At 35.7% G+C, this 22693-nt stretch overlaps 1 protein-coding gene across 1 annotated transcript in view; it reads left to right on the top strand.

Annotated features, from left to right (window-relative positions):
• ERC2 (ELKS/RAB6-interacting/CAST family member 2) overlaps positions 1–22693 on the top strand; it is a 432595-nt gene that overhangs the window by 198803 nt on the left and 211099 nt on the right. The window contains 3 exon segments of the mRNA XM_068409226.1: positions 2047–2076; positions 2961–3154; positions 9893–9904. Coding sequence (XP_068265327.1) covers positions 2047–2076; positions 2961–3154; positions 9893–9904 — 236 coding nt within the window.

The following is a 22693-nucleotide window of genomic DNA, read 5'->3' as shown; positions in this document are numbered from 1 at the left end:
AATGTGATTCCTGACAATAGTGCAAAAATATTCTATAGGGAGTGCTTGTAAAAGTAGAGACAACCAACTTGGTGGTTTGCAATACTGGAATCTTTGTTTCTTTGTTTTAAAGATTAGAATAATCTTATACTTGTCTTTGAACTGAATGCTTTTATTGATTTATATGTGACATTATGGACAACTGCTGCACCTCAGAACCCTGTATAGATTGGATACTTAATCATATTGGATTTAATTATATCTTATAGGTTCTGCTTCGTGTTGAGAACCATAGTGATATACAGTCATCGAGTTTGTGCTACAGAATTTTCCAAAAACACATCCCACAAACATGGAATGGCATGAGTACCAAAGAAAGCACAAGAATTGAAAATACTTTTGCAATTTAACATTAATTTTCTTAGTATGTTATTGGGCAAGCATTATAGGGCTAAACTGCAGAATATAGTCTATATCTATTATTTCAGGTGATGTTTTAGTTATGAGCTGTACAGTGGATAATTTGTTCAGTACATTTCTGAGCTGCTGTGTAACAGGAATATTCTATGATAGTTGAACATTTGGCACCTTTGCATTAGTGGCACTGTCACAATTATGTATTTTCATCATAGAAAGTCCAGTGTGGCAATGAACAGCAAAAAAAAAAAAGACAGGCTTCTCTATCTCTTCTGCATTGCTTCTTGTCCTGGAATAAAACTAGGGTAGAAGCGCATGGGGAAAAAAAAATTTGGGCTGAAGCTGAGAGTTCTTGTATGCTAAAGTGAAGAAAAGACTGGTTAGAGGCAGGAAGGTGGGTGTTTTGCCTGTTTATGAAATGATAGAAGCAAGGCTGGTAAATAAGTGAATTATACTCCAAAATAAGCAGAAGGGAAAGAAAGGTGACAGGGAGGAATATGAAAGAGTGATAGCCTCTAGAGGGGAACTGTGAAATTCTGGATTTACCCTTAGGAGAGGAGGAGAAATCTGAAGAGCAATAGGGACCAACATGCTCTTTGCATAGGTTTCTTAGTATCTTAAAGGTGGGAGTTGGGTTGTATTTTTTTTCTAGAGTGCATTTACCTGTACCAACATATGGAATTATTTTTATTCTTTGCAAAAGAACACTTAGTGTTCATTTTTGAGAGATAAAACATTGTCTAATTTCTTAATAGATCTGATGGAAAATTGAAGTGGTTTGCAGCTGGAAATCAGTACACAGTCTCTCACATAATTGGCCCTGAGTCTGAGTATTATGTTTACTTCAAATTACAAAGCTAGCTGAAAGTAAATGTCTTGCACAATTAACACCCCATATAAAAAAAATCAAAGTTTATTATTAAAGCAGGAAGATTTATGACGATGAAAAGGAAGCATCTGTTGCTAGCATCTCACCCAAACAGTAAAATCAAGATACTCTTTGGATGTTACCTTAAAATGAGCTATGTGTTAGGAAAGTACTGTATCTGCAGAGAATTCAGGGCTGGAGCATGTATTGTTAACCTAAATAGAGAATTTGAAGAGCAAGGCCACTAAGTTTAGTAGGCTCTCATGTCATTCCCTTGGCTTATTTTGGTAACTAAATATTTATTCTGAATAAAAATCTCACAGTAGGATAAATAATACTTAAAACCTACTATCTTTTTTCTTATTATCCTCATGCTTAAATGATATGTTACATGCAACCCCTCCTAAGTTTCTTCCTCAGTAATTTCAATTTTTTAATTGTTGTATTTATACTAAGCCCAGACTTGTTCTTTATTTATACGGAAAATTTTAACCATTGCAAAGAATATGAACCTTCTAGTATCTGTAGTTTGTATTAGTTCTTTCCAAACCACGCATGTTTCATTTTGATCTGCGTTTCTTTCATCACTTGCTTGCAATGTCTATTCCCTGAAATTAAGAAGATAAATAAGTCCACATCATCTCTGTGTTGGAGGACCTTCAGTTCTAAATATCCTGAATTTATGTAAAAGTCCTGTACGTTAAGAGAATGTTATCTGAATTTTCTATGTTTAATGTGCACTGCCTTAAACTACTTGTTTTTTCCTTGCCTGCTCTTTCAAGATGCCAATTAGGAATAATGGGAAGCAAGGGGTAGGCTAAGCATTGCAGTGCATTGTTATTTCCATCTGTCTGTGATTATTCCAGCCAAAAGTTTAAAGCACTTGATGCCAGATCATGCTCCCATTGAAGTTAATTGGGTTTTTGCCATTAGGTTTGATGGGAGTAAGATTGGGCTCTGCACTGTTGTTGTTGTACTCATGGCGTTCTTTCTTGTCTGTGAAACTGCCACCCATCCATGCATGTGTTTCCCAGGTTTGTGCTGTTTTCACCAATGGACTTGTTCTTCTGATGTTTCAGGTTAAGTATTCACGATAAGAGAAAAAGGATTATTGGGTAAAACGTCTGCTGAAAGCAACTTTTTAGTTTATTGGTTTGTCTTTTGAAAACAGCACTGCATAAGAACACTTTCTTCCTTTTGAATTCTTTGTATCAAACTATAGTTGAACATCTGGTGATACAGATTACAATATGTATATATGTATCTGTGTCTGTATATATATACATGGACAAAGTGTATATATATATGGGGAAAGAGAGAGAATATGCTTTATTAAGAAATTGCCTATATATTTGAAACACTTTAAAAACTTAATGTGAATTAAATGAATTACAAGGTGATTTTTTTTTTTTTAAAATTTAATAAACACCCTTAAAATATGGTCACTTTAATATGTAAAAAAACCTTAATAAATCCCCTCCCCCTTCAGGGTGATAGCATTTGACAATAATTTTAGACTATGAAGATATTTTTATTCCTTTTTACAATGCTTCTATGGAAAATATTGTCATCAGACAGAAATACCCATAATCCTTTTTAATGAAAATTTGAACTCCGAGACTGAAGAAGTAGAGCTCTCAAAGCTACATGAATTATTGTCATCCTTATGTTTTTTTTAAAAATATTGATTCTGAAGGCTCATGAGGCTGAAGAGGAGGCACGGATGAATCCAGAATTTGCAGACAGAATGAAACAGCTTGACAAAGAGGCATCGTACTATAGAGAAGAATGTGGCAAAGCTCAGGCTGAGGTTGACAGACTTCTAGAAATACTCAAGGAAGTAGAGAATGAGAAGAATGACAAAGATAAGAAAATTGCCGAGTTAGAAAGGTAATTCTTGTATTATTTGTCTCACATTGAGTGGCATTTTTATTTACTTGATCTTCATTTCAGAGCAGAGAAGTTAAGAGTAGAATATGTTTTTTTAACAGAATATTTGTTACATCTTGTGAAATTAAGTCAGAAATTGAAAAAAAAGGCTACCTGAGAACTGCATCTCCTGTCTGCTGACTTTGGAACAGTTTAAGGTTTCCACTTTTTTAGTAGTCTCCATAAAAGGAACGCATATAGGAAAAGCCATATGCAATTTACAGTGACAACAACTCTCCCAGAAAAACTTGTCCTTCTAGTAAGACGATGTCTTTCTAGTAACTGGTAAATCAAAACTGTCCGCATACATGTTTCTTCAGTGTGAACAGCACCACTAGTTCTCAGAGGTCCTGAAAAGTATTGGTAAGTATTTCTAACCAGACTCATGACTATTTAATAACAGTTGTAACTATTTCTCAGTGGTTCTGTAGCCTTTGTCCGCTTCAAATGAATATTTTCTGATGTTGACCAGGCAGTGTTTGTCTTATTCCTGGGAAGGTTGTACAGTTTTTCCTTAATCAAGACCAGAGGGTTTTGGGATCCATTTGTCTCATGCCCTTCATATTTAAGTGATTGTTGGAACCTTCTCCCATACGGTTTCGTGCAATTTATTTGATTGATAAGCAATTTACGTGGATCTGATTTCTTTGTTCCCTTCTGTAGTTAGTCACTCTTAGGTAAGTGAAAGAAGGAATTTTGTGTTTCAAATATTTTATATAATGGTTTTCTAGTGATCAAGTCAGAAGAAAAGCGCTTCATGGTTCCAAAAGAGATGTTTAAGGAATCTCGTTGTTGTGGTTATTGCTATAGTTCCAGTCAAGACATAGCACTGCTCTGTCCCATTAGGGAGAATTACCATGAAAGAGGGAAGGATTTGCTGGAAATGTTGGTTACCTTAGGGGGAGGAAACAGCCGGCTTGGAAAGGAAGGTGTGTAGAGCATCTTTTACTGATGATGACTTAGCAACAACCTTCACAGTTATGTGTTGCCAGAACTTATCTTTCTTTGCCGACGTTTGGCAAAGGTATAATAATGAATGGTATCTATTTATCAATCAAAGTGTCATGAGAACCAAGACCTCAAATTTAAAGTGAAAAAAGATTTGTACTCAAAGTAGAACTGAGTGTTTACATGAGGACAACTTTAATTAGCAGTGACCTCTCTCACGACATCAGAAGGAGTTTGGAATACTCTAGTGTTTGCATCGATTTTAATGTGTAAGGGAGATACCAGAGTAAGCTAATAATGAAGAGTAGTCACTTTGTGTACCATGACTGTGAGTTCTGTCTAAACTCTCCAAGATCTTAAAGCAGCATATTGGAAAAAGATAACACGATCAGTGAATCTGTGTGGTCAAGAAAGTGCTGCCTATTCCACCCATCGGTGCATGTACTGTAGGGGCAATTATAGACCTAGGCTTGTAATATAGTGGCTCTGGGTGTGACCAAGCTGGTGGAAACAGACTGTATAGTTTTTACAGAAACAGTAACTAATATCCTCATTGGTCTATAAAACCTGCTGAATTCTTGTGTGGCACTAGATGCAATAGTAGGCATGCTAATCTTTTGTTCAAGAGGATAATCTTCAGAGATTTTATTAAGTAGCAATCATGTATGTGTTGAATGGTTGAATATTAAAATGACAATTAAGATTAAAAGATGAACATGATGTAGTGAAGCTTGTGATCTAAAATTTTTAGTAAATGTTAATTTGATTTAAATATTATATAAAAAGGGATAAATAATCAGTATAGATCAGTAGATTTATTTGCATTAAATTGAGAATTATTGATTAAAAATCAGTGATTACAAACAAAGGAACAGCCTTGTCAGCATACAACCTCTTATTGTTTGAGAACCCTGTAATGGGTTATGTAATGGATAGAATTTTCTATTTTTATATTAATTTTTTTTGAAAATTCAGTGCACTTTTATCAATGAAATTTTGGGACACCAATTTCCAGTCTGTTATTGTTGATGAGGGTGTTGATCCTGAACTAACTTTTCAGAAAATAATTTTGTACCACTGAGTGAGCACAGACTTTTTGAACAGGTTATACTGTACTTTAAATGTGCTGAAGTAGTTAAGCTTTCCTATGAACCTATAAGTCCTTCTGTAATACTTACATAAGATATCTGTGGCATGACCAGCTAAGGACAGTAGTGTGTTGCTATTTTTGGGAGTCATCATGCTCTAAGGTTTGTTTGTGAATTCTATTAACTTTAACACAGTTTCTCACTTGATTTAACTTATGTATAACTTTCAAGATTATTTCCAAATTCCTATACACACAGTATATATAAGTTAATTATTGTAAACTAGGAAAAAAATATTTACTTAAAAATTATCTATTATTGATTTAATCAACAGAAGCTACTGCCTTTACATGGTAATGGAGTCTTAAAGCTACTTTCCACCATGCATAAGCACAGGCAGAAATTCATTGATTAGTACAGTAAGGCTAGAAATCTGCCAGCAATGTAAAGGTGTAATAGGGAAATACTTTTAGAAAGTGGGTGTCTAACACTTCTTACTAATCAGACTCACCTTAGACTTCTCTAAAATTTAATTTGTTTACTCTCCCTCTTCCTTATTTTCTAAAAACATTGGCATAAACATCTAAATCTGTATGTAACTGTGACACCTGTTGGTGTTCCTAGAGAGGGAACTTTGATGTTGAAATTCCCCTTTCTAGGGGGTTAGGCGGAGTGTAAATTGCTGTAACATTTTATGAAGTGCTACTACTTTTTCTGCTTGTAATGACTACTTGATTGGCTCATTATTAAAGGGAAGAGGTGGAGCAAAAGCTCAGTTTTCAGTTTACGCACTTTATGGGAATAAAGCACTGTGAAAATGACTGCAACTTTAACAGAAGCATATTTCAAAATGTTCTTTCCTTCTTGTCCTGCTGTTTTGTAATTCATATAATGTGCTCTAGGTTGCTATTTTCTCTCCTTACTTTTTCTCCATCTTCTTTTACACGCTCAGAAACAGCATTTCTTCAACATTTCCCCTAACTTCAGATGTGAGGGCTTCTCTGGGGTTTTGTAGGAAAATGAATGCCCTTTTGAAATGTATTTGTTGGGTAATAGCTTGCTGGGATTCGTGTTCACTGCTATGCCAACATCTTTACATTGCAAGATAATTGCAACAACATAAATTCTCAAGATGTGTTAACATAAATTTCTGAGACATAATCTAGAGTATTGCAAGCTATGGTATCTTCACAATATTTACTATATTCACATATAAATTCGTCAGCATAATGAGGTGTACTTGTATAAATCAGTTTGAAAAGTAAAAACATTTGTAATAAAGTTATTTACAAATTCAAATAAGAATTAAACCAAGATGATGAGTACTAATATTTTGCCATTTGTCAGAAAATATTGACACAAAGTGTCAAATACTCAAGGGCAGAAATATCTGCTTCAAGATATGGACAATTAAATTTATAAGTGGATGCTATTTGGCAGATGAACATTATTAATAATCCTGAAGATGATTTCATATGAGTGGTAATTACTTTGGTTTTAATGTGATTTTCTTGCCTCAGAAACTATGTCGCTTCTGAGTTGCATCACTTAAAATTCATGATTCATACTGTTCCTCATATATACAAACATGTTAGTTTGTTTCTTAAATTACTCCATATATGTTAATTTTGCATTTTGTAACTTTTTATTGCTACATAGGAGAACCAGTTCCTCCTCTTATACTAAAGCTGTTTGATAACTTTTATTACATCCTTCATATTTTATCTGTTTATAATGAGAACAGATTAAAATTAAATGCAGTATATCCCAGCATAATGTACTCTCGGTAAATTTAGCTTGATTTTTTTTTTTCTCTAGTTTACTTGATGGAAGGAAATGTGGTGTGGTTTTTTGGTTTGGGGTTTTTTTTTTTGATAATGTAAATGAAACTGGGTAAGATAGTGATCACCTTAAATTTTAATGTGAAGGGCCTAGCCAAAGGGAGGTAACTGCAGCTGAAAAGGAACTGTCAGGATGGAAGGGAGTATATTGTTTAATGCTTTTATTAATGGTGTTAGAATGAAACATATATTTATGAAATATGCTAGGGAGAGTGAATCATGAAATTAAGTGAGATACAATAGTACAAAATGCATGATTGTGAAGTTAGGACCAGTAAGACTGCTTGCTGTAAGCTAAGGATAATCCTTGATACAGTTTAGGAAGAGAAAGATTGGGTGAATTTGCTTATGGCAGTGTCGTTATGAGCCATCTAAATAATGAAGCAGACATCTAAATAATGATGTGTGAATCCTCATATGTCAGAATAAATGTTTGCAGTAAAGATAGGAAAGTATTAATGTCATCAGGCACTAGCAAGACTCCATGTGGAACACTGCTGTATACTTCTCATCAGTCATATTGAGAAGGTTGAATTAAAACTGGAAACAGGTGCAGAGAGGGCTGGTGGGATAATTAAGGGAATGGAGTACTTTGGCACAGGAGGAGTTTAAACAACAGTGGTTTGTTTCTCTGGCAAAACAAAGACTCAGGAGGGATGCTTGTTCTCTAGAAATACGTGAAGGGGTAAGCACTGCGGTGAAAGAAGAGTGATTTAAATAAGAGTGTGTTGGCACATAATACAATGGATATAAATTATCCATTAATACATATAGGCTGAAAAGAGAAAGAAAGAAAATGTTTTCTAATTCTCAGAGGAATAAAGGCTCTGGAACAGCTTTCTAAAAGAAACAAAGGGAATGAGAAACCTAACTGGTTTTAAGATGCAGTTTGATAAATTTATGAACCTGATTATGACATGTGGCTGCCTGCAATTGCATGTGCAAGTTCAGTCCTCAGAACCGGATTATTCCTCACAGTCTTGTGCTCTTACAAGAATAGTATGCTGTTAGCAACCTCTGTGCATGTCATTTCTCTGTTAACTTTACCTTACTTAATGTTCTATGAATATCTATGCAAACACATTGCTTATATTGAGTGGTTTGTTAGGGATGAGAACTGTAACTAAGTGCTCTCAGAATGCAAGAAATGCAGGTATCCAATTGCCTACATTGTGCCCTTTGGATTAAATCAGAACGGCATGGAGAAAAAAGGACGCTGTATGGGCATGTGAGAAACTGAGGATGAAAAAGGAGAACAGAGGATGCCCTTGCTCATGGGTCCTGACACTGTAAACAACATTCCAGCTGTTCTCTGGAACCTTATTTAATGGGATGACAAATTCCATGCAGGAAAGTAGTGTATTTGGAGGAAAAGAACTAGATTAATGATTACTTTCTCAGGCAGGGCCATATTTAAAAATCTCTTGTTGTCAATTGTTTTGAGTGCCCTTACTGGAGAGACCAGACCATCTATCAAGCTGCAAACCAGAGTTTAGGACATGGTGGTCTTTTAACTTTAGCCATCCCCAGGGACAGAGAAGGGGTTTGGGCAAAGGCTGATAATAAGACATAGAGCAGGACTGGCATGTTACCTACCGCCTTTAAGAGAAATTGCTGAAAGGATAAATATTGTAATTCTAATCAGACTGTTGCTGGTTTAAGAGTGAAATGCTGTAGCCTGATGATGAAGTGATAAAAACATAGTGTAGATTGTAAAATCTTGAATCTGCTTTTCTCCAGTGGTCGGTCATTTGCTTGATTGAGTGTATCTTCTCAGCAAAGCTCACAACAATATGAAAGTTCTCTTAAAAATCCTATACTAGCTATGAGACAAAAGTGGTTTGCTTTTAAACAAGCAGTTTGTTTTTTTGTTATCCACTTCTTATATGCAGTGGTAGGTTTTGGGTAATAACTCTATGGATGTGCGTTTAAGCTCTTGGGGTGTTCAGACTACAATTAGTTAATTCTGAATTGATTTGAATTTGAATTCTGATGAAAATAAATCCGCACAGCACTGAAAATTCTTTGCATAAATGCCAAAACACCAGCACATGGAATAATTGTGTTCAAAAAAAGTATTTTTGTGGCTTTTAAAAAATTTCCCTTTCATAAGTGAATGAAAAACTGTGCACCAGTGACAGCTTTAACGATTAGTCTAACTGGGTGTCAGGGAGGGATTTTTTTTTTTGCCTTACGTAGTGTAAAGGGCGTTAGGTGTTTTTGACAAATACGTTATCAAGCTTCAGAGTATTTTCAGTGATGAAGTATTAACCTTATTATTCAGACTGAAGAAAAAAGATTGCTGTCAGTGTTAGAAGGGGCTGCATTTCCTGGGGGGGCAAATGTCTGTCTTTGATTATTAGGTACAGTGCTTTGTGAACTTCTAAATGGTATCTTTGAACAAGCTGCCAAATTGTTTAATTGTTTTGGCTTTCATGGGAAGGCTTGATGAATGTGGGTCATCAAACCTATGTCGGTTCAAAAAAAGACTTTCTGGTATATGATGAGACATTTGTGTGGCAGCAAACACTACAAATATGTGTATGCATTTGGATGGTTTTCCACAGTCCATAAATGACATGATGCCATTTTACTTTAAAATTTCTGTTTTATTCAGTGCAGAGAAACGATATACTGCTACAGAAATTTTATTTTACTTCTTGCTTTTCCTTCCCTTTCCTTTTCTTTTTTTTGAGTAAAATCTGCTGATATTACGTCTATATTTTTAAAGATCTAATGTGTTCCTCCCTTTATTCTCTTTTGCTGTCTTCCTCCCTATCTGTTTTTCTCCAAACTGCTGCTTTCATCCCTACTTCAACCAGCTTGACTTCCAGGTCAGTATTTTCTGCTCTCCTATTCAATTGCTTCTTCTGCAATGATGGTTTTCATTGATGCCTCGTTTATTTGGCCATTTTGATTCCATATTAATAACTTGTGTTTGTCTTTTTTGGTTTTTGTTTTTATTCTGCTTGTCCCCATTGTGAAGTTTTTGGTCATTCCATTTCTGGATCAGAAACTTTACAGTAAACGAATGCTTTTGTCAGAAGTCTGTAAGAAAAAGTTTATTAACAACATATTCAATGCATATATTTTTTTGTGTGAAGATTTTTTTCTTCTTTTGGTTTTACTTTTATTATCTTTGTTTAGGGAGTTCAACATTGGGAATAACTTTTTGGTAGGTAACCCAACGTGGTAGGTAATGGATTGAACAATAACAACAGTATACAGAGAGATTTATACTTAAGATCAGAGACTTATTCTTAACACTTTACCATCGCCACTTTTACTCTTATTGCAAACATAATAGGATGAGTTGGAGTGGTTCAGCTTCTGTTTCAGAAACTTTTAGCTTTAGTTTTAGATTAGTTTAGCTAGCATTTGTGCTTTTGCACTGTTTTTGAGTAATCTTATCAAGTATTATTACATGTCTTGTGGTGCTTGTTAAAAGTAAAAATTGATCTAGTCAACATTTTTTTCTCCTAGTAGGCTTTGATGTTAATTTTTCTTTCTCATGCTTATGAATGACTGTAAAGTGTAAATTGGTGAAGTCTTAAGACATCTACTTGGTATTTTAGAAACTAATAACTTTATATGGTTTGGACTACAGGTTCATCTGCTTCTTCCTTTCCCATTCATTTCAGAGTATGGCTTTTTCTTTTCCTTTTTCCTGTGACAGATATTTAAGACAGTTCTGTACTCTTAAGCTCATCCCTTATTCTTCAGTTTGTGAAACTGATGATTGAAACTTGCAGAAAGTTTTGTTTACTGTACTGAAGAAGCTTTGGTTTAGCAGGAACAGACCTGGTTTTCAGTCATTGTCAGAGTAGAAAGTGTTTACTTCTTCATAGATCAGTTGGACTGGAGTATAAAGGAGCGTGTATACTTCAAAGACTTCAGGTCGATTTCAGGTACCAAAGTTTTGCATTTGCAGATGTGGTTCCAGGTATCAGGTTGCCATGCAGCACATTTGACTAGAATCATGGCAAATGTCCAATCTGCCTTTATAATGTGTTCAGATCTGAATTTTTCGGAACTTGTATGTCAATGTATACTTTTTGTGCAGCATTGTTGTCTATTCATATAGAAACAGAGCTTGCCAGTTTTGGAGAGTTTTGGTATCTTGGTCTCAAAACTAAGTACAGTTCACATTTCACAGATCAGACAGAGTAGCTTCTGATGTTGATGCCTTCAAACCGTATGGCAAAAGATGGCTCATTATGAAAAGACTGACAAGACGAGTTTTTTTTTTCCTGATGTGCTTTAAAACACATCACAGTTGCAAGTTATGTTCCAGCTGGAAAATTTTGTTTCTGAAATTTGAGGCTTATTAATTGTGGTAATGAATCAGATGAACACTTTCTTTTTATTGTCTGTCTACTACAAGCACATTTTAATGTGCTTGAACAGATAGTTATTACACCTGAATTATAAAAATACATAAACAATTTATTTTCAGAATCTTTTTTTTCTTCCAGAAATTAATTAAGTGTATTTACTCTGGAGTTTGCTATAATGAAATTGTTGTCTGAATGTGACCACTCTGGCATTTGCATCAGAACATACTCAACATTGATTGAAAATCTCTCTAGCCAGAGAGAGCTTAAAGAAAGGTATTATGCTATGCAGTCATCATTATGGTTGATTTCACTGGAATTCAATGATTGGTATGCAGAAACATTTGTTCAGCAGTTGGAGGTGCAATTTCTGTTATGTTTTATTGACCTAAAAAAATAGCTGACCTTGCTGAAGCAAACTGTCCTCATAACCCTGCCAACTATCATCCCTAGAGTCCTAGGTAAGTTGTAGCATATGATTAGAGTTTATTGTGGGATTTCAGTGAAGTATTAAGTTTTTGCAGTTTGAATCATCATTAAGGTAAAAACTTAATTTAAGAAACAGATCTATTAATATTATTAATTTCTGCTAATCAATATGTTCTTAGCTGTCATTAATCCATATTTATATGGGGTTAGAATGATCAGAAAAATGTTGCATCTATTTTATAGCATGACAGGCTATTGATACTGATGGCAAACAAGAAAATCAAAGACATTGACATAAAACCCTCTCCATGTGCATCTATCTGTACAACACAAAATGTTCTGAGCAGAAGAATCAGTACAGTAACTTTTTTTTTCATTTAGGTTACAGCAGGTTATATACTCCCTGAACTTTTCTGCCTGCAGATAAAGAGGAGATGGCTATTTTTTCCATGTATAATGTGCTGACCAGTGCTAGAAATTTTCCCACCAGCCTCTGATGTTGGCCTTCCTAATTGTTTCCGTGGGAGGCTAGAGCTCAATGAGATGTGTAAGGCAAGGTTTAACGGAGTTTTAAATTTAACTTATGAGCCTTCCACAGTTTTGTCAAATGTCAGTTTGATGGTTCCAAGGGCAGTGTGATATGTTGTTCAAAGATAATTTCCCTGGAGAAACTGAGATAGTGTACTAATGAAAACTGAGAGAATCTGTGATATACACTACTCTTCTGAGAGACTGGTTATTCTGAGTGAGAAACATAGTTGTCACATTGGATAACAGGCAGATTGTTGTCATGTCTTTCTGTTTTAGTCTGTTTGCTACATATACAGAATCAACATTTTAACATTGTGAACATTTTAACATTCGAACATTTTGAAAGAGATGAAGATCTGAGAAGGTGTTATTTCAATTTATCTGATTACATGTGTGGTTTTGAATTTGTGTAAATTTGCATTTCATTTTATTTAAGAAATAGTAAAGTAGAAAGTTTATTTCCTTGGAATTCTGCTTTCTTAAAAAAAGTAAAATAATAATATATTACAAAATAAGCAGAAATCATAGTGATAATCAATAAAAAGATACAAACAGGTCCCTGGGACAGGATAATGCATTATTGTTCATTTTTAGCCCACTCTCCACTGAATGTGTCTGCTCAGTTCATACTTTGCCCTTTCAGTTTGCTTAAAGGCACGTGGAGGTTAAAATAATAATTTCTAAGACAATTAGAAATTGATTATTTAAATAAGGAAAGATATTTTGTAATTTTTTAGTCATAAAGGTTTTTTTGATTTGGAGTATTAATACTCTGTGGAAGTAAATGGATATGCAGCATAAACTGGATGTGAAGAGAAAAGAGCTCTACATCTCTGAAGGAAAAATAATTCACTTTGGACTGGGTTGGACTTGACACACAATTCTGTGTTGGGGAAGAGAGAACATAAGGAGCTGTTACTCTTTCTGTTTCACTGTTACTAATTTCAAAACAGAGCAATATTTCTCATGCTTCTCTAGACCTGCAGCTTCCAATAATTTTCCCAATGGGGAAGATCCACAGAGCATATTTTTTACCTCTTGAATGTGTGAATAAAGTAGCCATACAGCACTCCTCTGGAGAGCTTGGTGACTGCCTGGGTACAATGCTGTCAGGATTCCCTGTGTACAGTGGAGGGGTGTGTGTGTGAAGAATCATTGTTAGATAGCACAGCTTACCCTCAGGAAGCTGTGACTGAAAAGAGACAGGGGAACTAAATTTAGGAATTGGGCTGTTGGTGGAACAACTTCTTCCACTTGCATTGTTTGCTTCCATAATGCAGGAGCAACGTGCCTGGACAACGTGATTGTGACTGGATTGAAATGCTCTGATCTGACTTTATAATAAGGGGAAATTAGTATGTCAAAACAAGAAATCATACAAAGTGTACCTGATTTATTTGGAGGTCTGAAGAGGCTACTGACAAAGCATGGGAAGTTTGATTTATGTATTGAATGATAATGGCTGGATTGATCCTGGGAACTGCTAGATTGAACCAGGAGTTGCAGTTGAAAGATTTGATTGAGAAGGAAATTGCAATTAAACATGAAGTGCAACAGAGGAGGTTTAATCCTGATTGCTGTCAGGCTGAGCTGGACATGCAACAGGACTGCAACTCCTTGGTTGCAAGTATCAGGCAACAAACTATTTCCAGTTACTGATTACAGTTATCACTAATGGTATTAATTAATAAAATAGCTGAGCAAGCAATTGCCATGTTAAGTCAGATCAAATATCCCTCTCATCTAGTGTCCTGTCATCAGCAATATTTTATTTTTTTTTTAAATAAGAACATCAGAAGAAATGCAGAACAATCCTTGGTGTACAAGAGAGATGTGTGACAGATGAGTCTTCTGGTATGGATTTCAGACATGTTCATATAAAGTGTAATCCAGTAAGAATGTGCTGAGAAAGACAGTCGTGCAATGCACTGTATTGGAGTTTCAGTGGTTGCAGTACAGATATGTGTTGAAACAAAGTGATATGAACCATAGGTTGGAACAGGATTTTAGTAGGTCTTTTTAATTCATGCATTATCCTCCTGTGGATATTTCTAGCATCTCTCTAGGGTTTTGGAGGGAACTGTGTCAGACTAAACACTTCTTAAATAAGGAACTTGGAAAACTTCCCAGATTGTGTGTTAGGTAAACCCTTCCTCCCACGTTTTTGTCTTTGAGGTGAGAAATGTTTCAGTGACTTCTGTGACACTCGCTTTATTTGTACCAGGCAGAGTTGTTGGTTCTCTCAAGGCAACAATATCTTTTTGTGGTGCATGTGGAGGCAAAATAGTTGTCACGCTGAAGCACTGTCATAATCTGAGTATTAAGATATCTTAAACCACGCTTCAAACATTTGAAATAATGAGATTTAAAGGGGGAAGAAAAGAAGAAACAAAAAAGGATTATTTGAATTTGTGGCCTTTGTTTTAAACACTAATAGAATCACCTTATGCGTTTTTTGAGACCTATAGATCGGTGTGGACTGCAAGCTTGCTCCTTTGAGTGAAACTGAAATAGCTATGTAATCTGTTGATAACAGGAGCTGGGAATGTAATGAAAAACATTGAATATACCAAAATTAATTTATCTTAACTGGTAACTCTGGGCATTAAATCATTTTTGCATTCAACTGAAGAATTAGGGATGTGGGGATCAAATTCTTTGGAGATTTTAAAAATATGGTTTGGTTTGGATGATTTTTTTTTTTTGTCCATTGTTTGCGCTGGTCATTTCGATTCCAGCCCTGTATATCAACATAGAGAGAACACAGAGGGTGCTTCGCAGTTCTCCTGGTGAGTAGATGGAGTATGAACAGTGACATGGAGTTTGCTGTAACCCCAGCTTCAGGTGAATGGCAGAGAGAAGACCAAGCGTTCTTCTTCAGTAAGAGATGACAATATTCTTGTTATAACATTCTCTGAGGTGTATAGCAGAATAGTGGCCTTTATTACCAAAAGATAAAGTCCATTTGGCTGAAGTTAACCAGAGAGTATTACCTTCCTCCGAGTTCTCTTGTCCAAAAGACAACAAAATTTTATTCAGTTGTCACAAGCTTATTTCATAAGGGAAGAGGCAATCCAGCCCCAGTGTGACAACGTTTTCCTGCCTCTCCAGGAGGCATCCACTCGAACTTTCCTTCTCATTTCATATTATAAAAGACGTGCTAAGGAAGCTGAGCTACTCCCATTTATGTCACTGTAGAATGGATATTTTTTTCAGTTACAAGATCAGGTAGCACCACTGTAAAAATGAATTTGTGTCTCAGGGTCAGCCGTAGGGTGATAGGTTATGTTGTTACACAGGTTAGGAGTTTGAACAATTGTAAGGGCAACTAGTTCAGGCAGTTGAAGTCTTGCCCCTGCCCCTTTTCAATGGGAAGTGGAGAGGGGAAAACTTAGTTCTTCTATAGAGAAAAGGAAAAGAGTGGCATCACTGAATCACAGGATCATTGGAGTTGGAAAGGACCTCTGGAGATCATCTAGTCCAGCCCCCTGCTAAAACAGGTTCCCCTAGAGCATGTTGCACAGGGTCACGTCCAGGCAGGTTTTTAATATCTCCAGAGAAGCAGACTCCACAACCTTCCTGGGCAGCCTGTTCCAGTGCTCTGTCACCCTCAAAGGAAAGAAGTTTTTCCTTATATTCAGATGGAACTTCCCATGTTTCAGTTTGTGCCCATTGCCCCTTGTCCTGTTGCTGGGCACCACTGAGAAGAGTCTGGCCCCATCCTCTTGACACCCACCCCTATTTGTAAGCATAATCTGCTAGATTTTCCGCCTTTTTTTTTTCTATAGGATAGTAATAGGTTAGTCAGACATGCAAAGAAAGGAATCCCTTGGGATTTGTGGCTGAAATATTCCTCCAAAATGTGGCCATTATGGTAACAGACATGGAAAAAATCTGTTTTTTTCTTTTGAGTCTGTCTAAACAAAAATAGAGGAATGATTTTTTTTCCCTTAGAAAGTCTTCATTCAAAACACTTTACTCATGCCTATGCAGTGGTCTGTATTAATCTCTCAGCTTTTTGTGTTGGTGAATTAGTACAACCTGTGTCCTCCTTAAGGCAGACAATTATTTGGCCACTTATATTCTCAGTATTGGGATGCATTGTATAGTGTTATCAAATGGAAGAAAGAGGCTGTGCAGAGAAAGTATTACAAGTTTTGGCACCATTTTTAACAAAGTAACAGATATTCATAGCAGCTTCATCAGACTGTCAGAATAGCCAAAGAGACAAACCCCAAATGAAATAATTACTCTGGAGGGGGTAACGTATTAGAAATGGTAAATTGCTTAATTATGGCTTTGGGACATTCTTAGGCTCCGTTCTACATATGTTGCTTTTTTTGTGGGTGGAATATATTGTATCAGTGGTGAATATGCACTTGGTGTTGGTTGTGGATCAGTTTTGGTAGGGCGTCACTGGAACAGTTCACACTGATGCATTTAGCCCTGCAACATATGTTCATTTTTCCATGTTTTGAAGATTCCCCACTGGGAGAACCAGACATCTGCTTTGTACCTTTGTCTTTCCCTTTTTGCTTTTTGATACTGCAGTTGTGACACTTCAGTGAGTAAGAATCTTCTTTGCAGCTTTGGACATACTAATTCTTTCTTCACTCTTAACAAATGCAGTAGCAATGAACAGTTGCATTCTGTGTTGCTGTAACATGACGTGTTTGCTAGTCAGTGGATCTTGGAGAAAAAATCGTTGTGTACAATGGTGAGCTGGCTTTGCAGGCAGTAGATTTCATTTTACAAGGAAAAAGTCAAAATGCTCATGAAATAAAATGTTGATATTATTTTATATGTTAATAAATTTTAATCTGTTTTCTTCCTGTGGTTATGATCATTACTCTCTGCCATTTTATATCAGGGCATAAAGCTAGATGAATGATTTTGCCTGGAATGTACAAGCAGTCTAGCTTCTGAGCATCATCTGCATCATTAAAAAGAGGGTCAGTCCCAATATAATTTTTTACTATTTATTTTGAAGCTCAGCTCTTTTGGACATGCTGGCAGTGTAATAAACTTCTTAATGGTTGGGTTGATTGCTTTTTTTTTTGTATGTAAGTTATTCTTTATTTTTTTTATCATTATGACAATTGTACTGGTTAACAGAAAGAAAATGAAAAAGGTTAAGAATAAGGAAAACCCCCGTATTTTAAAAGATGTTTTGGTTACTAATAATTCTTTAGGTTATAAAATGTGGATTTAAAAAAACCCTGACCTGAAAGTTTTTGTAAATGCAAATGACAGCACAGGAAGATACTACTTAGTTTTTTATTAGCATATCATAAATCTTAAAGTGACTAGAGTCTAACTTATTAAATAAATTTTATAGTCAAGCATTAGGGCTTTCTTTTAGAAAAATGATGCTTATTTGAGGTATGTTATGTTTTCTTGGTCATATTTCAGCCTGTCAAGGATATAGGTTTTCTTATCATGACAATACCTATTTTCCCCAGACAAATCCATCTATGGGTTTGTAAGTGAATAAACAGTGTCCTTGCACATTTGTGTCAGGAATGTGTCTGTCAGTAACCCTCTTAACATCTCTTGTGATGTTTACAGTTTGCTGGAGTCTAACCCATCTTTGTTTTTCAGGTTTATAGATTAGTAGTAGCAAATACATTTGTATTCCAGGAAAATGCAAGAAATAATACGTAACTTTGCTTATATCTTAATGGAAATTCTATCTTATGGACTTCAGTGGAGTTGGATCTGATTTTTAAAGAATTACCGTTATGCTGCTGTTTTAGTCTTGACTGAATAAATCAAATGGGAACATCTGCATATTCTCATTTTTAAGACAGTGAGAATGGAAGTGTTGGAAATATTCTACTGAGTCTTACTGAAATAATGTAGTTCAGAATGGGCATTCACATGGGCAGGATTTACAGGATCAGGTCTTCTGCATGGTTAGCTACTGAGATCCAGAGTGCCTAGTAAAACGTTAAGATTGGCCTCATTGCTCGTGTATGTGAATTGTTTGTAAAGGTGTGGACTCTACAGAGAAAGAGATGGTCAGTTTAAAAAAAATACAGAATTTTTTCAAGTAATGATTTGGGTAATATTCTACCCAGTGCATGCCTAGAGCAATAGGCGAAAGTATGTGATTATTTAAAATGAGTGTACTGGATTAAATTTTAAAATGTATTTTTGACACTTTCTTATTTTATAGAAATTTTTGTTTTGACTTAATTGTTGTATTTTGTAAAATATTTTTTTCCTGAAAACATTCTTTGGTAAGTTTATTGCACTCTGTTTTTTTTAATTTGTTGAGGAATACAGGTTCCTAGCATACTGGAGAATTTTTTGATTGACTTTCTGACAGCTGGTCCCGTTGTAATGCTGTTTAATGTGATGAAAATTATTACAGAGACATATTCCTTTAGAAAATGTTAACAGATTTTGCTCTTGGGAGTGTTTTGCATGTCTGCATTTTTTGGATGCTTTGAGGAAGAAAAAAAATCTTTATGAAATAGAGTAAAGGCTGTACTAAGCATGTAACACTTATTTTTGGCTGACATTGCCACCTTTTTGGCCAAGGTACCCAGGTGGCTAATTAAAGCTAGGAATTTAATGAAATAGTGTGATTTTCTGTAGCTATCAGAGATGAAAGCATTGGAGTTTAGACAATAGTTACACACCACTATGAAATGAAATCTGAAAGATACTCACATATATACAGAAACTAAATGTTAATGTTTGTTTTAAAAAGTTGGACTGAAGGGATTAAGTGTACCATAGTTAGAACTACGAGATGAATTTGTGTGCTATTCCAGAAGAACAAGAAAAAACCACCAACGAACGTGGTTAAACGTAGTCATTACAATTAGTGATATTCATACTAGCAAGAACTAAGTGCTACTACTGTTTTGATATATGTCTTTCTGCTGATCAACGGTCTGGGTCTCCATGACGCTGTCTATTTCTTACAAAGACATTTCAATTAAAAAACTAAATAGAATGAACAGTTAGTGTAATTGATGTAAGGGCATCTTGCTGTTTGCACAACAAGATTAGGGGGCTCTAGGTTCTTTGGTCTGGGCTTCATAGGAGACAAAGATATCTGCTGTATAATAGTTTTTTTTTGTCTTTTCCCTTCATCTGTCTTGTTCAGATCTATAATAGTCTAAGTGTACTTAAATATTTAGCAGTCAGAGTTTGGTGGTTCTTCAGCAGTATCAGAAATCTGAGCTGCTACAGTCTATTGATTCATGTATTGGTGGTCTTAAGGCCATTTTTCTGAAAAAGTTGTTAAATGCTGAGGAAAACAGATACAGGCATTGCTGTGATTTGGATACCTGATTTTAAGTCTAGTGCCCAGATGAGGTGGAAATTAATGGCTGTGGAGCATTCTGTGTGTTGAGAAAGATCCCAGAACAGATCTAGGGAGAAGAATGGGGAATTACAACTGTCCAATTTTTTTCTGGAGAAGCATAAATGCAGTCTATTGTGTATTTACAGTTCAGAGCAATGGCTTGATCTAGGTTTAAAAAATTCATAAACTCAGTTTTATGTACAGTAAGGTAGTTTCTAAAGAAGTATGTTACTTTATATAATCTTTTTCTCTTCATTAGGAGTGAATGTCTAATATCACAGAATCACAGAATGTTAGGGATTGGAAGGGACTTCGAAAGATCATCTAGTCTAATCCCTCTGCCGGAGCAGGATTACCTAGACCATATCACACAGGAACGCGTCCAGGCGGGTTTTGAATGTCTCCAGAGAAGGAGACTCCACAACCTCTCTGGGCAGCCTGTTCCAGTGTTCGGTCACCCTCACAGTAAAGAAGTTTTTCCTCGTATTTATGCGGAACCTTCTGAAATATACTAGAAGAATCAAATTTTACCATATATCTAGTGTTCATCTTTTCTTCATTAACTTCCAGTATCATTGTTATCTAGTTTTTATGTGTCATGGGTGTTTGCTGGATACTGCTTCTCTGTATTGAATGATGAAATGAGTTGGAAGATGCCCATGAAGTCCTTCCGTTTGTAACTATGGAATAGAACTCCTTCCCCTTCCCCTTCCCCTTCCCCTTCCCCTTCCCCTTCCCCTTCCCCTTTCCCCTTCCCCTTCCCCTTCCCCTTCCCCTTCCCCTTCCCCTTCCCCTTCCCCTTCCCCTTCCCCTTCCCCTTCCCCTTCCCCTTCCCCTTCCCCTTCCCTCTTAAAATGTTCTTACATTCTAGCTCCATTTTGAAAGCAGCTTAGCTCCACTCTGAATTCTCTTTTTGTCCATAAATTAAGCCGCCAGATGGTCTATGACAATTGCTGACTGGCTATAACCATAGGAACACAAACAGAAATTGAAATTTGTTATCTGAAAAAATGTCATTAACCAGCCATTTTAATGTTTGGCCAAGATTAAGCATCTCTGTAAAGTGTTAGTCATCTACGCTGCTTTTTAGACTGCTTTTTTCCTTCTTAAATGTTATGAGCTCAGAACACCATTTCTTTAAGCCAAATATGGTGTTGGCATGACTTCTGTGTGCTCTGGGCTTGGGTGGTTTAGAACTAGTTTGAAGACTGGCTTTCCAGTTATTTACAAACAAACTAGCTATTATACAATACTGTGCTGTGAGATGACTATAATGACTAGTTAAAGAATTTAGCTCACTATAAGATAATAGATACCCAACTTCCGAATGAACCATAACAATGTGGAAAACCGGAAAGCTGTGGATTTCATCTTATGGCTTTGGGGCAGTTACACTATCAAACAAAGAATACTTTTGCATATGTTTTAGTACCAGAAAATGATTAACATGTGATAGATCAATTCTGTTGCCCAGACCGCTGCAGCATACATTTCAGATTTTGAAGACATATATCTTAAACAGCAATGTTTTATTTATTTTATTCTGTCTAATGAATTTTGTGGTCTTGGGGCTTTAAATTGAAACAGTGTAGCAGAACACATGAAACTAATTCCTTGTGATAAAGAGTAATGTAGACTCAACTATGCATATCAACATAGCTACTGGTAAGCTATGTGGATAGTTTATATCCTATATGGTAATGGCGTATGATATTTTGGGCTGATTGTGTACTGTTCCCAAATATTTTTCTTGTGCATATTTTTCACGTATCCTAATCTGTTTTATTCAAAAGTGTTTTAGAAACAGAGCCATTTGAAAAAATACCAGAGCAAGCATACTCAAAAAATATACTGGATCAAAGATTATATTTGGTATATTTGCTGTTAAAAAAAAAAATCTGGTTGGGAATGTGTTCTTGCATTTCTTTCCTCTATTGAACAACTCCTGCACCTTTAATGCAGGCCTAAAAGAAAACTACTCAGCTAGGCTTTTTAACTGTAGCATTTTCCTTTCATTTCCATAGGCATGTAGTCAGTTGTAGAAGAAAGAGAGGCTATGACACAGCTTTCTTTTATTTCCTTCTGTTCAAGATTTTGCATATCACAGGCACCAGATGTTTTCCTTTGAAGCTTTACCATGTTCTACTTTTCAGTGTGGCATTAGACAGAAACTGAAATGGGAAGTTGTGAGAGGGAAGGGTGATGAAAGAAGCAGTTAGCATTGGCATAAAATTGAACTTCTTACAGAGATTAAATATAAATTAATTTATCATTTACTCAGCATCAGATTGGAAACCATTTTTATATTTTAACAGCACAAAGCCATATTACACTACCAAAATTTCTGCCAAATACCACATTTATATATGAAGTTCTGAAAGTAATTTTTTCTAATATTAATTTTGGTTTTATGCTGATTAGGTCTATGCTTACAAGTACGCGTCATGGACCCATGGAAGAAAACTGATTTTCCCTTGGAGTTGCACAGAGCATCAACGTACATTTGGATACTTGATTTAGAAAGACAAAGGGCATCACTGTAAAATTCTTGAGGAACTCTAGTGAAAAACAGACAACTCAATAGCTAAACCCATTATATTCTTTAAAAACTAGAAACAAGTTTAAACTGGAGCAGGCAATTTCTGGTTGCTTTTTTATTAATCTGTCAGTGTAACTTTGACAGAAATATCCCTGCTGTTTTTAGGACTGTCATGTTGCTTGCTTATTACTGGTTAGCTGTGGCAGTGTGTTGTGTTTTTCAGAAAATTAACCTTTCTTAAAACTCTATGATAAAAATACTGGTGATTTATGCTATACTTCCAGGCCTGTTGAGGTAGGTCTCATGTAGGCAGGTTTCTTCCGACCATCGTGTAGTGTATTTTTTGTTCTCAAGTGAACTTAATTTGGGGATTTAAACATGATGCCAGAAATGTGTCGAGAGATAGCTGTAGTGCTGTGCTGGTGGTCTCTTTGGGCTGGGAAAAACGTGTTGTTTCTTAGCAGTCTTG

Source organism: Nyctibius grandis, chromosome 10 (assembly GCF_013368605.1).
Source record: "Nyctibius grandis isolate bNycGra1 chromosome 10, bNycGra1.pri, whole genome shotgun sequence".
Taxonomy (NCBI): domain Eukaryota; kingdom Metazoa; phylum Chordata; class Aves; order Nyctibiiformes; family Nyctibiidae; genus Nyctibius; species Nyctibius grandis.
This window is presented reverse-complemented; position numbering and strand designations above follow the sequence as displayed.